This window comes from the organism of the source record quoted next, unplaced genomic scaffold, assembly GCF_019419815.1.
Source record: "Pyrus x bretschneideri cultivar Hongxiangsu unplaced genomic scaffold, Pyrus_bretschneideri_v1 Contig81, whole genome shotgun sequence".
Lineage (NCBI taxonomy): Eukaryota > Viridiplantae > Streptophyta > Magnoliopsida > Rosales > Rosaceae > Pyrus > Pyrus x bretschneideri.
The window spans coordinates 229,551-244,174 of record NW_025999822.1 but is presented as its reverse complement, the minus strand read 5'-3'; the positions used below and the strand labels follow the sequence as shown (position 1 = coordinate 244,174).

General features: G+C 36.9%; 2 protein-coding genes across 4 annotated transcripts; one reads left to right on the top strand and one right to left on the bottom strand.

Annotated features, from left to right (window-relative positions):
- The first annotated feature begins 1,578 nt into the window (after positions 1–1,578).
- Positions 1,579–6,130, top strand: LOC103941972. 2 transcript variants are annotated; one of them, XR_007255187.1, is made up of 10 exons: positions 1,579–1,887; positions 1,999–2,064; positions 3,458–3,538; positions 3,701–3,754; positions 3,842–3,910; positions 5,176–5,238; positions 5,418–5,500; positions 5,601–5,666; positions 5,764–5,845; positions 5,967–6,130. XR_007255187.1 is itself a non-coding variant. In XM_048575933.1 (9 exons), exons 1-9 carry the CDS (start codon positions 1,657–1,659, stop codon positions 5,792–5,794), a joined length of 744 nt encoding a protein of 247 aa, XP_048431890.1. In that variant the 5' UTR covers positions 1,581–1,656; the 3' UTR covers positions 5,795–6,130. The 2 variants fall into 2 exon arrangements, 1 of the variants encoding a protein (XP_048431890.1); XM_048575933.1 differs by having other exon boundaries at positions 1,581–1,887; positions 5,764–6,130.
- Positions 6,131–8,143: 2,013 nt separating this feature from the next.
- LOC103941970 (LRR receptor-like serine/threonine-protein kinase RGI2) lies at positions 8,144–11,845 on the bottom strand. Of its 2 annotated transcripts, XM_048575932.1 has the most exons (3): positions 10,921–11,845; positions 8,884–10,695; positions 8,144–8,789 (listed from the first exon to the last, which is right to left on the bottom strand). In XM_048575932.1, exons 1-3 carry the CDS (start codon positions 11,726–11,728, stop codon positions 8,335–8,337), a joined length of 3,075 nt encoding a protein of 1,024 aa, XP_048431889.1. In that variant the 5' UTR covers positions 11,729–11,845; the 3' UTR covers positions 8,144–8,334. The 2 variants fall into 2 exon arrangements, with proteins under 2 accessions (XP_048431889.1, XP_009350444.2); XM_009352169.3 differs by having other exon boundaries at positions 8,884–11,845.
- Positions 11,846–14,624: the final 2,779 nt, after the last annotated feature.

Sequence of the window (14,624 nt, the reverse complement as noted above, 5' to 3'; positions counted from 1 at the left end):
GTTGGCCAATTTAAAATGGCCTCAAGCCCTAATTGGGCTATAGAATTTAGGGTTTAAACAATTGAGTCCAAATAGAAATAAAACCAACCCAATCTCACTTATTCATTCGTAATATTTTCATTACGAACCCGATTTGACCCAAACTCGTGTTAACACTCTCGTGATGTCGAGTACAATTTAATCAAACTAGCGACAAAAATAATTTACACACATCCACCTCACCAAGCCAATGAGGGCATAATCATCATTTACACTTTCGGAAAGAAAAAATATATATTTATTCGGGACGGGTCGTCACAGTTGAAATTTAATCCAACGATTACAATTATTATAACTTTAGAGGAGCCTCATCTTTGTAACAGTTGAATCAAATTTGAACGGGCCGAATCATTTGATCCTTAGGCTCATTTTTTTAGATCTGAGAGGATTTGTACTGGGGGGTATACAAAATTAGGTTTAAAATGGTAAAAAAGGGCTAAAAATTTAGTTTATAAAGAGAGAGAAAGTTCAATTATTTATGGGTCAAGGTTGTTTATGAAAATTAAATTTTATTAATTATCACATAAAATAACTCATTTAGATTAAGGGTAGTTTAGTAATCAAATGATTTCAAATTCCAATTCAAAAGTGAATTGGTAAACAATTTATCCATAATTGACATTATTCCTACTATGTTTTCCGATAGTTTAGTAAACACCTTTCTTAGAAATCTCTTTCTGATTTCTCATCAATCAAATTCCTTCTTAATTCAATTTCACCTATTTTGATTACGGCTTAGTGTGCATTCAATTGAAATTTAGAGAGATGGTAATAGATTTATACATTCATAGATTTTTGGTGGAGTTTAATAAATTTATAGAGATTTTATGTAAAATTTTGATTTAATTTTCTCAAAATCTTCATAAAAAATGTGAGATTTGAGAATGTTTAAAATACATTAAGAGATCTCATTCTCTTAAATCCTTCAACTTTCTAAAATTCTTTAAAATATATATATATATATATATATATTTTAATAAAACAATAGCGTTCATTGATAGAAATGATCCAAAACAGCTCTATTTGAGGTAGTACATCAAAGATTACAAATAGATGGAGAGACTATTTGCAAGCAATCCTCAACTAGAAGATCCAATTAAATACACTTGAAATATTATAAACATTTTTGAAAATCTTAGCTGAATATGGTGGATTCCTAAATAGATAATGCTAGGAAGAGGGGTCGAATTTTTAAACCAAAATTAATAATTCACTTATCAACTTTTGGTTTACAAAATTCTATTTGCAAATTTAGTTTTCCTAACATTATTGTTTTAATTAAAAGTATTAAAATTCCTCAAAATCCTCACTTTGTTTGTGTGTTTTTTTTTTTTAATCAAAGCACTAATTTTGTTAGATTAACTACCGATAAAATTCAAACTCACGTTATCATGTAAAAACTCAACACTTTTTAACACCCATGCTAAATGACTATTTGCATCTTCGGAAATTTGGGAAACGATATAGGAAAGTAAAATGCCAAATATACCCTTAACTCTAAATCCACGCACAGTAATTGGCGGTTATTGTACCTTCCCAAACTTCAAGTATATCTCTTTAGCCGTACAATTACAGTTACTCATAACCGAGCTTAAGCGAGATACTCATCTATCAGCCATGGCTGTTGCCACAACAGTCACTGTGAGCTCACTATGCGCATCTCCACTGCTCTCACCTCGCACCGTGCCAAACTTTGTGTACCAATTCGCACCAAAATTCTCGTCTTTCAAAGTGGGTTTTGAATCTCTGCAACTGCGGACCGCTCTGCCCGCAACAAAGCTTGTGGTTCGAGCTGCTCGAACCGAGTCCAAAGGCGTCTCACTGGGCTTCCGAGCTCCCAATTTTGAGGCACTACATATATACTTGTTCTTTTTATTTTTTGCCAAAATATACTTGTTCTTATTAAATTTTGTTCAAAATTTGTTCTTTATTTTGATTGTTTTGGGGAATTGGTTTCAGATTCCGGAGCCACTTACTGGGAAAGTTTGGAAATTGGAAGATTTTGAATCACATCCTGCATTACTGGTGAGTTCTTTCTTTGTGTTTTCTTCAATGGTGTTTTGGCTGGTTATTGTTTGATTGATTTTCTAACTATATGTCATGTATCGGATATTGACATTTAGTTTGAGTGGATTTTTAGATAAATTAACATGAACTGAAGTAGGTCCTTATTAAATAACAACTGCAAATGACTTTACGTTCGTTTTATCTTACTAGAATTTGAATTTACAAACTTGTTAGAAGTGGCACAACCAAGTTGTAAATGGAAGATTCTTAGATGAGGAAATTGCAGTGCTCGTCTAAGCCAACAAGGAGGTTTCCTTTATTTTGTTAATGATGATTCTAGGTCTTATCGTTGCTCTGAATTACTTGTAGATCAAGTACATAGCTATAGAAGTTAGTTAGTTCATTCAATTCACTTTTTGCTGTCGTGTTTGGGAAAGATTTACACTTGGGGCCCGTTTAGTGGCTTGGATGAGATTGAACCTTAGAGATAGGATTGGATTGATATAGACATGTAATATAGGACATGTATCCCATGTATAAGGGTAGGTTAGATTACCCACTCAATTGTGGGTTCACAAGTCATCGTGCATGATCGTGTCCACCCCACATTTGACTCATGCCCAGTCATTTCCACCCCACAATTGACACAACAAAAAAAGGACCGGAGTCAAGTCCATTTTAATTGGTCATAACTTATCCCAACTAGCCCACCAGGCAGGCGCTTGTAGTACTGACAGCCAATGGCTAACCTGCCAGATATCTTAGTTTTTGGAATGTTGCAAGCTTTATATCACTAAAAAATGAGATAGTATCTCGCTATTTTCCACACACAGCAGGCTTAGCATTGGATTAAGCTGGGGGTGAGAGCATAAACAACTAATTAGAATACAACTTTAGTTCATCTCTATAGTACAAGAAATGCAACAGTCTACATATAGAAGTTTACATAACTATTGGCCAATAGATTATACTGAGGAAGATACTACCACCGAGCGCTTTTAGTTGAATAATCGTTCCAAGTGTCATTTCTTGAAGCAACCAATTTATTCTGATTTAACTGGAACCTTTTATGCTTTATCATTAGTAAGGAGATCTATATGCCATCACCGGACATCTGTAACGTTTCAGCTGCCAATTTTTTATGTGCATACCTGCACATGACCTAGTTAGGTCATATGTAGCTTGAGAAAATTAGGGAAAATAATTATGAAATCTACTGCGATATGTGACATATGAAAAGATCAGCACAACGGACCTATAGTGCACAGACTGTAATCTGCTGCCTCCTCTTAATGTTGGAAGTAAACTCTATGTGGTTTCTTAACTAAATAAAATATTAGATTGCATACATTATGTGTTTCTTCGCATATAAGCAAGGGATTGGATGCATGTTAACAGTGCAATGGTGCAGGTTATGTTTATCTGCAACCACTGCCCATTTGTTAAACACCTGAAAAAAAGTATCGTGAAACTTGCAAATTTCTATATGAAGGTAAGACTTACGATAGCTGAAATTTTTTTCCTTCTAAGAGGCTTGCTTCATTTGACAGTTGTACCCCAAACTTCACTGTGCAAAGGAATATATGATACTAACTTATTCAAATGTGTTTATTTGTGTATTTGTTACAATTATATTGTTAAAACTTTTTCCCAGAAAGGACTAGCAGTTGTTGCAATATCTTCAAATTCTGTAGCTACACATCCACAGGTACTAGATTCTACTAGCTCCATAGTTTGGGGTTAGAGCTTGTAAAGCTATTGTATGATCCGTTAGTTGTGGAACTCTTCCTGACAGGATGGACCACAATTTATGGCAGAAGATGCTAAACTGTTCAAATATCCTTTCCCATATCTATATGATGAGGTATGCTACTGCCAAAGTGCCAATCTCAACCTGCTTTATCTCATTTTGCTCTTTTATTGGGGCCTGTGAAAATATGCATGTTGCTGAGCGATAATATCTTACTATCATAAGAATCTGGCAGGTTTTGGTATAAATGCAATGTTCTCAGTCATACATGTACGCACACACTATCAAAATTAAGTTTCTCAATGTACTAATTCAAACTTGAACTTTATTTAACACAAAAAAAAAAAAATAAAAATTAAAAGAAGAGATACTTATGGCTACAAGTGCATGAGTAGCTTGATATTCGGCATGCAAGACAGGCTGGGAGGTTTTATCTATTGGGTTTTCCAGCCCATGATGAGTTGTCCTAAGGCTATTGGGAAATATGGTTTTAGATGATTAATTGTTTTCCCAATTGGAGTTGTTTACACAGTCGGAGTTGGTTTCTCAATTGGAGAATGATTCATAACTAGATTCCAATTTGGATTAGTAATCCTTATTGAAGAAAGACCTTTATTATGTCTATATAAAGGGGCTATTGGACTAGTTTTGAATTTGGAGCAAAACAATATTTTGTATACCACTCAAGGGATTGAAGTGAGAGAATGTTGTAAGGGCAAAGTGTGTGCTACAGAAAAGAATAGAGATAAAGAGTCTATTTCTTTTTCTTGTTCTTTCAAGTTTATTGTCAAGTTCTTAATTCTAGAGTCTTGGCAAGATTATTGGTTGTACTTATTTTGATATAGTGAAAGATTGTTGTTGCTATCCTGTGGACATAGGCACATATAGCCGAACCACCTTAATTCTTGGTATTGTCCATATTGGTTTTTTCGGTTTCCTTGTTCATTCTGTTTTTCCCATTCTTAAACGCGATATTCACAACATTATCTAAATCAGTGGTTCATTTTATGAAACATGGGTCCCTAAAAAGCAAAAGTCTTTGCAAGTGTAAAATTTGAAGGTATAGGGGTGTAAAAAGAATTTGCTTTCTTAGATGTAGCCTATTAGAAACAATCAAGAAATGATAGTCTTGATTATTATGTAACTTCAGCAACTTAAGTCACTTTTTTTTTTTTTTCCTTTTCCTATTCTACTGGTCTTGTATTTTTTTGTCAGCTGTAGGCTAGCCATTCCTAAAACTGAGATTTCGAGGGCAGTTGAATTCATGTCACACTTTGTATGAAGTCTAATAGTGTTTCAACTTACTTGAAACACAATAATGCTCCTGGTAACTCTTTGAATAGTGAATTCATTATCATCGTTGAATGTGTTTAATACAGTCACAGGATGTGGCTCGAGATTTTGGAGCAGTTTGCACACCCGAGTTCTTCCTATTTAAAAAGGTGACCACAACCTACACCAATCAATTTGTTGAAACTGTTTAAGGACAGTACCTCATTTCACTTTTTTCTTTACGGGACCAATTGTAAATTGTCAATGTGATCTGAATTTGAGTTTATCGACCTTTTATTTTTATTTTTACCATTTCTATCACGCAGCTAAAATTATTACTACTTAACAGGATGGACGGAGGCCATTTGAACTGGTGTACCATGGCCAGTTTGATGATTCAAGACCTAGTAATAATGTGTCTGTAACTGGAAGGTAGGCCTATGTGGTTTTATCTTTAATATGTTCACATGTTAGCTTTAGAACATATATTCTGAGGTATAGGAACTGATTTGAAATACTCCATTCCATGTAGGGACTTAAGCCTGGCAATAGATTGTGCTCTCAGTTGCCAACCAGTACCATCGAATCAGAAGCCCAGGTACCTCTTATGCTACTTTTTTTTTTTTTTTTTTTTTGAGGTCTTTAGGATTATGGTCTTGCATGGTTATATTCTGAAAGTCATTATTTTTTTGAAGTGTTGGATGCAGCATAAAGTGGCAACCCTAGAGATAACTGTGATATGTAAACTTGGTTTCAACTTTCTTGAGATTATAATCTGTGAGTAAATTTTTTCTTCATGACGTTTCTTTTGAATGGACGGCAGCCTTATTTATATCGGAATGTAACTTATAATTTCTTCTCATTGTTCCTCTAATATTCCTTTTTTCATTGCTTTCAGTTTCCGAAACCACATAAAGATAGGATATACTATAATATTTGATTTCCTTTCCCTCATTTCGGTGAGAAGCTGTTGTAATTGGAAACCTACAACGTTTTTATATACTATATTAATCAATAAATTTGTCTCCCTCAAAATATGGGATGCCTGATGATATTTGCACACATGAGCTCCAATGTTTGCTACTTCCCCCAATGTTTGGTACACTAGATCTCGGCGTCTCGCGCCTAAAACCTTGCAACTGAATGCACCAGCACATTGCAAGATCATGGACATTGGCCTAAAGGAGAACGCAATATGGTATGTTTTCCCTGCTACTGTGTGAGATGTATAAAGCTGTAGGATGTTTGGGAGGACAAGTTTAGAGACATTTTCACCTTTGACAGCTGATATGGACATATTCTTTTCATTTGTAACTGGGTTTTCCTTCTGTCACATGTCTAGGTGCACGAATGGTCCTAGTTTGTTTTTTCTATTTCTTTTTATTATACAGTGAAGGGTAGGTTTTCGCTTTCCATATCCCACCTTCCGTATTGTGTCTAGATTGGAACTTGAAATCATCAGCGGATGAGTGAGTTAGGAGATATATATTGTTGAACAATTTATTAAGTAGGTGATAAATGTGGAACAATTTATTAAGTAGATGCTTTTAGCTGGCTTGTGTTTTGATTTTTCTTTCACAGTGAAGTACAATTAAACTCTTCCATTTCTCATACTTCTGCATTTGATTGTGTTCTAAAATCTCTTTGAGCAATTACAAATTTTGAGGTTCTGATTTTCTTACCCCACCTAACATAATTGAGCATGCCGGGAATGGGAAAAATTGATAAAAGGGTGGGTGCCGATTGAAGCACTGTGCTGATTGATGCCCCTAGCAGTTGAAACAATAGCATGCTGATCGATGCCGACCAATAGGTGTTGCGTCCATTCCTTCGAAGTCTGGCATGGAGAATTTCTGCATATAAATCATTATTCATTTTTTTTTTTTGAATTACGAAAGACGTTTTGTACTAATCTAAACTAAGGAGGAGGGGGGAGGGTTTAAACCTTGGACGCAGTGGGTTGAAGAGAAAGTCCCTATTCACCGGTGCAATCAACTATTGCATCATTATTCATTCTTGATCATCTATATAGTTTTTTATGAGAAGATTTAGAAGAATGATTAGTTGATAGTTGCTTGCAGTCGTAGCCATAGAATATGATAATCTTAGCTACGATATAAAATCAGTGGGCCTGAGATGGTCCAGTACCACATGTCAAAGGACATGGAAACATGAAAGTTCTTTTTCTTTTCTTAAATAATTGTTGTGGGGAGAGAAAAAAGCTTGAGAAGGATATATGGTGGTCCAAAATTGCTTCTTCTTCTTCTCAAAATTTCATGTTTTTATCTGGCTTTTGCTAAACAAGATTGTCACCACCATTGCTTTTTAGTCAGACCCCACACACATGACACAGTTTGAATAAGCCTTGGAATCTATGCCCACTGCTTTTGGTCCCCAAATTCTTTTTTGTATTACGTACTACAAACTTGCATTGCCATTGGAAGCAGGTTATTGTTGTGTTGTTGGGACAACGTGGTGGAGTTTTGGCTTAAATGATGAAGTATCAAAGTTATTTTTGGTTGTAAATTTTAGACGCTAAGCGTCAGTTTAATAATCTTTTCAGTTTTTAGTTTTTGCCTTTCTTGCTAGAGATAGAGAGAAAATAGATAGAACGATGGAGGAATCGAGAATGTGGAGGGAATGTGGTAGGATGGAGGAGGAAGAAATGTACATAAAGTGGTGTACAGAATGAAAACAAAAAAGTAGAGATTTTTAGTTTTTTGTTTTCATGTAGCATTCCATGTGCATTTCTTCCACATTCTTCCTACTGCCCTCTCCGATATTCTTATTCATCTCTCATTCCTTGTATTTCCTCTTTAAGTCAAATCAAAAAGTGAAAACTAAAAATAAAAAACGAGATAGTTATCAAACGGGCTCTTAATGCGACAGAACATACAATAGTATCTTAGTTGTTACAGATAAATGTGATTTAGAGTGAGATCAAAAGAGAACAAATAGACATCGTCACAAAAGTCGTATCTGAATTCTGAAATGTGAGGGACTTGGGATTCTGCTTACGCTGTTTCTCTTTTAATCTCTTAGCTTAGAATTGTCAAACATAAATTATGCTCCAGATTGTACTGAACTACTAGCTCGGGAGATTTTACTTTTACTTCTACTGTGTGCACCTGAGTCGGTGAAACACCATAAACACGTCTTATTGCTACTACAAAACATTAACTATACAAATTGTACTTAAAAAAAAAAAAAAATCTGAACAAGAAGTTAAACTCAAATCAATGAACAGGAGCGATAACTTCAGGAGTTTATGGAGAACAAGAAGGTGATCCAATTAGAGGTTCAGATGACCTGGAGAAACTAGAACTGTGAACTGTAGCGTTTCGGTTTGTAGCAACTCCTTTGCCAAGAAAATCTGGTTTTTCACAATCCTCGTTCTCATGTCGAATCTCCTTGAGCATTGCCGTTACATCTTTCATAGTTGGCCTTTCCTCCGGGCAAGGATTCACACAGAGAAGAGCCACCCCAAGCACTTGAAGCATCTCTTGGGTTTGTGTCCCTGATAGCAAAATTAGCTGCTGGTCTAGAACTGATGTGAAATCTCTTTTCCTTACTCTAAGTTCCGTATTCACCCAAGTGACAATATGGGCACCTTCCGGGATCTTGTTATCCATTGGTTCCTTCCCGGTCAGGACCTCCAGGAGGACCACTCCATAGCTATACACATCGCTCTTCTCTGTGATCCTCAAACTGTATCCATATTCTGCAATAATGTATTAACCATCATGTTCAATTAATCGACAACCTTAATAAACATATGAACGGATTATGAAAGAATCCGAGTGATTTACACTTACCTGGAGCAATGTAGCCATAAGAACCTGCAACTGTGTTGGAGGCTTTGCAGCATTCTGGAGAATTCAAAAGCTTTGCAATGCCAAAATCTGCTATAAAAGATTCATACTGTGGTCCAACCAAGATGTTGTTAGCCTTGATATCTCGATGAACTATTTGAGGTATACAATCGTGATGGAGATAAGCTAAACCCTGAGCTGCTCCCAGTACAATCTTGTACCTTGCATCCCAATCCAAGAACAGCCTCTTCTCGTGTAGCAAGCTGGCCAAACTCCCATTCGCGATGTAATCGAACAAAAGAAGTCTGGTTTTTCCATTGTTACAACACCCCAGAAGCCTCACTATGTTTTTATGCCTAATTGATCCAAGAGTATGAACTTCTGTCGTAAACAAGTCCCTCTCTGGGAGCTCGCCATTATTTACCGGCCATAACTTCTTCACTGCAATGACCTGCTTCGTTGGAGTCTCCACACGATAAACCATTCCCGAGCAACCCTTTCCCACAACGTTTGATTCTGATAGCCCAGTCACAATATCATTAACAGAAAAATTAAGCTTTTGAAATGGGGTGAAAGCCCACACCAGATCATTTTCTTGTTCACTGTGCATCCCAAATGTGATTCCACAAATTCTGACAAATAAAAATATTCCAGCAAGCATAACCATGATGGTTGCAGTCACGCTAAGAAGAGCGCAAACAAGTAGATATCTGATTGATTTCTTGTCGTGCAGGTTGTCATTCAAGTGGCACTGATTTCTGTTGATACACAGCTTCGGGTTACCAGCAAACGCAGTTGGTGGAATGTCTTTGAAGAAATTAGTATTGGGAAGTGGACCTGAGAAGTCATTGTGTGAGACATTTAGGGACACGAGGTTGTCAAGACTACCCAGTACTCTGAGGCTTCCTGTCAAAAAATTATGGGAGAGGTCCATATTGGCGAGTTTTGAGAGATTTGAGAAGCTTTCTGGAATGGGGCCTCTCAGAGAATTCCAACTCAGATTCAAGAGAATATCTAGCTCTTGCAAGTGTCCGATCTCATCTGGGATGGTGCCAGTGATATTGTTGCTGCTCATATCTAACAACTGCAAATCCTTGCATAGGCCCAATGATTTAGGAATGGAACCTGTGATGCGATTTCCATTGATGACCAGTTTGTTTAGGGATGTTAGCTTGCCCAACTCTTCAGGAATCGTGCCTTCTATCTGGTTCATGGAAAGGTCTAAAACATTAAGACCAGTAAGGAATTGCAAAGACGAAGGAATCATGCCTTGCAGCTGATTTCCATGCAAGTCAACCATTTCTAACTGAGTGCAGTTTCCGATATCAGGAGGAATTTCCCCAGTAAATTGATTTTCTGACAATTCAAGGAAGCTCAATCTATGCAGGAGTCGAAGTTCTGATGGAATTTGGCCTGTGAAGTTGTTTGATCCCAGCCTTAAGCGGACCAAGCCGGTGCAGCTACCGATATTCCTTGGAACTTCTCCTAAAAATTGATTTGATATCAGCAACAATTGAGTTAAGTTCTTGAGGTCAAAGAGAGAACTTGGAACTGACCCAGTGAGGAGATTGTGTGAAAGATCCAGCGCTTGAAGTTTCTCACAATTGGCCAGCTCATTTGGTATGCTTCCATGGAGCTGATTATTCCAGGCATAGAACAGAGTAAGTTCTTTTAGCTGCCCAATGACAGGTGGAATCACGCCTGCAAATCTGTTGTTGTCCAATTCAAGTTGCTTTAAGTTTGACAAGTTTCCGAATAAAGGTGGTATGTTGCCTGATATCTGATTCTCAGACAGCAGAAACTCCTCCAGTGCCACTAAATTTGCAAAAGAGAGAGGAATTTCACCACTCAGATGATTAATTGAGAAATCGATAACTATCAAATCCAAACAGTTCCCTAGTGCGCTCGGAATGCTTCCACTTAGATTGTTCTTCCATAGCAGAACTCTTTTAAGCCTTTTCAACAGACCAAGCTCACCAGGAATTTGACCAGAAAGCTGGTTGTCATACAGAAACAAATTTCGTAAGGCTGAACAATTACCAATTTCCGGAGGGATGTCACCTGTGAGGTTTGCAGTATAGACCGAAAGAGTTTGAAGATTTTTTAGTTCTCCAACACTGCTTGGAATCTTCCCTGTGATTCCGGTAGCTGCAAGGCCAAGAATAGTTAGACTCTTGCACTTTGATATTTGCATTGGAATTTCTCCATGAATTCCAGGATTCCCGCCTGCACGAAAAACTTCCAGAGCTAACAACTGGCCTATTTCTGCAGGAACCTTTCCGGATAGATGGTTGTCATACACTTCAAGCTGTTGAAGCTTTGAACAGTTTCCAATTTCTATGGGAATTGCACCATGCAATGAATTTGAATTGAGTGATAACAACTGCAGGTTGGATAACTTTCCTATCTCTTGTGGAATATCTCCTGTTAGAGCATTGAAGCTGAGATTAAGGGTGATAAGCGAAGACAAGTTTCCAATCGAGCGTGGGATTTCTCCAGTGAGGTTCCCATTTGAGAGTACAAGAGTGGTGAGATAGTTGAAGGAGAGGAGCTGGATTGGGAAGCTAGTAGGAATATGGATCGAGATGATTCTGATTTTGGAAACAAACCCGTTACTGGAACATCTGATATAATCCCATTTGCATGGATCCTGATCAGCAGGAGTCCATGAAGAGAAGAAGGCGGCAGAGGAAGAAGAATTGAAGGTTGAAAGCCATGAAAGGAGGGAGATACCCTCTTGGTTCAGAGCAGAGATGGAAGGAAACAGAAAGATGCTGAGAAGCAAAAGAATGATAGTGATTGAATTGCTTGGCATGATGAGGTTGGCAACAACACTGCTATTTTTCATTCTCTCTACATGTGATCCTTCAAAGAACTAAAGAGATGTACACTTACAAATCTTTTAAGTTGGTTTTCCAATTGGGCGACATAGCATAGTTGCATTGATAGATTGGGAAATATATATATATATATATATATATATATATATATCAAGTCTATTTTGAGCATAAAGGGATGTAATTGCAGTTTGTACGATTGAGGTTATGAGAGGCTCGTCCCACTTTGTAAAATTGACAAGTTTTACTGTTCGCCTTCTTTTCTGTTGGGCATAGAAATTTTTGTTTTGCCTCTCTTAACATTTGGAAATTAGTTAAAACTAATGACATAATAAATATAAATTATGTGAGGCAGAATCACTACTAGACAGTATAAAGTAAATCATCTGATATCCATTTCATGTATTGTGTTTTAGTTCTCATTTTTGTATTAGAAATAGAGTGGAAATATATGGCAGCGATTAGGGATATAAAAGAGTGAATGAGTGATGGTGCGAGTGATGTAGAATAAATGCATACGGAAAGTAAAAATTAAAAATCATAAACCAAAAATTATTTCTAGTAGTTTCACTTTCAAGATTTTGTTTTCATTTATTTCTTTGTTTCTTTCATGCTCTTCACCACATTTTTTCATCCCACATTTACCCCCATACACTTCGCCCTATCTCGGAAAACTAAACCCAAAATGCTTATCAAACAGTTCTTTTAAGTGGCCTAAGTGATAAAATAAACAAAAGCTACTTTCTACACAGATGCATGTTCCACTGCTTAGTCATTTACTTGACATCTGATGTGGTTTGCTATTGTTCTGCTGGGTTTCAAATTTTCAGTTATACTGTTTTTCTTTGTAAGTTTCTTCAAGTGTTCGATGGATTCACTGTAAATCCCTTTTCAAATAATGATTGCTCATCTTATCAGTTAATTGTATAACAATCCATACAGTGAAAATGACTAAGCAGCCCTCCTAACCCAAAAGAGGAAAGACCCAAAAAATAAAAAATGAAAAAGATAAAAAAGAGGTGACACTTCAACTTTCTATGTGATATGAGCATGGTGAGGACTCAAGACATCATGTTGTATTGATAAAGTAGTTCATCTCTCATGTAAGTGCTTTTGTGAAGGGACAACAACATAGGTCCATGCCTCTTCAAGGAAAAAAGACTCTTTTCCTTCCTCATGCATGAACCTCCCCAACACTGCTACCCCAACGCAAAAGCATCACAGATTTGGCCTTTTCATGCAGTCAATTAATTAAAGCTTTACATGCACCTCCCTGGCTTGCTTTTGTTTTTCCTTTTTCTATTATTGTGGATGCTCAAGTAACGGAAGTAGCGGAATAATAAATTGCTGAATTCAATGACTAGATGTTTTTAAAAGAAATTAGTGCAAGGATATGAGCCACTAGGACTCTTGAAGAAGATGGAAAGTAAACATACTTGGGTCTAGAGGCCTACAATATAGGGAATCTCTAGTCAGTGTGCCAATGAGGAGAATTTTGGGAATATAGGAAACATACAAACAGAAAAGAATAAGGAAAATGATGTATCATTAGGGTAGGGGTCTCATAAGGATGTCTCCTCAATGTGAAATGGAAACAAGTGGATCTGTAAGGAGATAAGTAATGTATGGATGGTGGGGGCAAGTGATCCCCCAACTACATTTGGTAGCCCATTGAGAGTGATTTTAATTTGCAAAACTAATTCAATTTGCATTTGTGGTTTTGCTTGATATATACTGCTCCCATAACACTTTCCAGCTAATTAAGATGGTGAAGAATAGGGAATTAAAAGAGGTCAGAAATTGATATAAAAGTATAAACTAAATTGCATGAATGGTAACTGAACAATATTGGAGACACATGTGTACCAGAAAAAAATGCAAGAAGCTCAGCATACCTTACAGATAAACAAAAAGGTCAGACATGCCATCACTTCTCAACTTAAATAACATTGACACTTCTATTGATGTTGTCACAATAGCACAAGAAATAATGTGAAACTTCTAGTGAATACTATTAATTACATCTAAACTAGAAGCCCTTTTTTAGCAGTAATTGTCTGTACTTGGTTGGAGAAAGTCTCTAGTTCTACTGACATGGATGCAAAGATAATATATATTTGTGATGAGTTTGTTATCTATTGTGCCTAGCAACACTGTACGGGCATGCATTTATTAAATTCAGTGTTTTTTGGCTCATTGTAAAATATTTTTATATATATTGTATTGTTTGTCAACAACCAATAAAAACTGTAAGTCATCATGCACCCAACGATAAAAAACAAAACACAAAGGAAAATTTGTAAAGAAATGAGTGCAGGAGGACCTTGGAGTCTTGCGAAGTTCTAAGCTTGATTATTTTTGAGGTGACATAGTTATTTTGGGTGGCTTTGATGCTCAATACAGCTCCAATCTTAATTATTTTTCAATGCAAAATCAGCCCACACTCTAAGAACAGTCCACTCAGACTATTTCATGATCAATTATTTGGGCCAGAATTTTGTTTCCATCTTATATACTGTATATGGAATATAGGTATCGTTTGGTATGCAGACGGGGCGGAATGGAACGGAACGGGACGGGAAGGAACAGGACGGAACGGAACGGAGCGGGAGCAAAGATGCCCTCGGATGGAAACAAGGAGGAAGAAGAAGGAGACGGAGAGATTATAATTTTGTGTTCCACGGATGTAGAATGAGTCGTTCCAGGGGGTGAGGTGGAACGAAAATTCACCCAAAACTCGTCCCGTGGAACAGCTTGTTCTACCAGTTTTAGGCGCACCCAACGTGGGACGGAACGCCTTGTCCCACTCTGTTTCGTCTCGTCCCACGTACCAAACGGTACCATATGGAATATCAATTCCTTGCCTCATTTGCAATTGGTTTATTTCTCATCACAGTTAATGAAGAT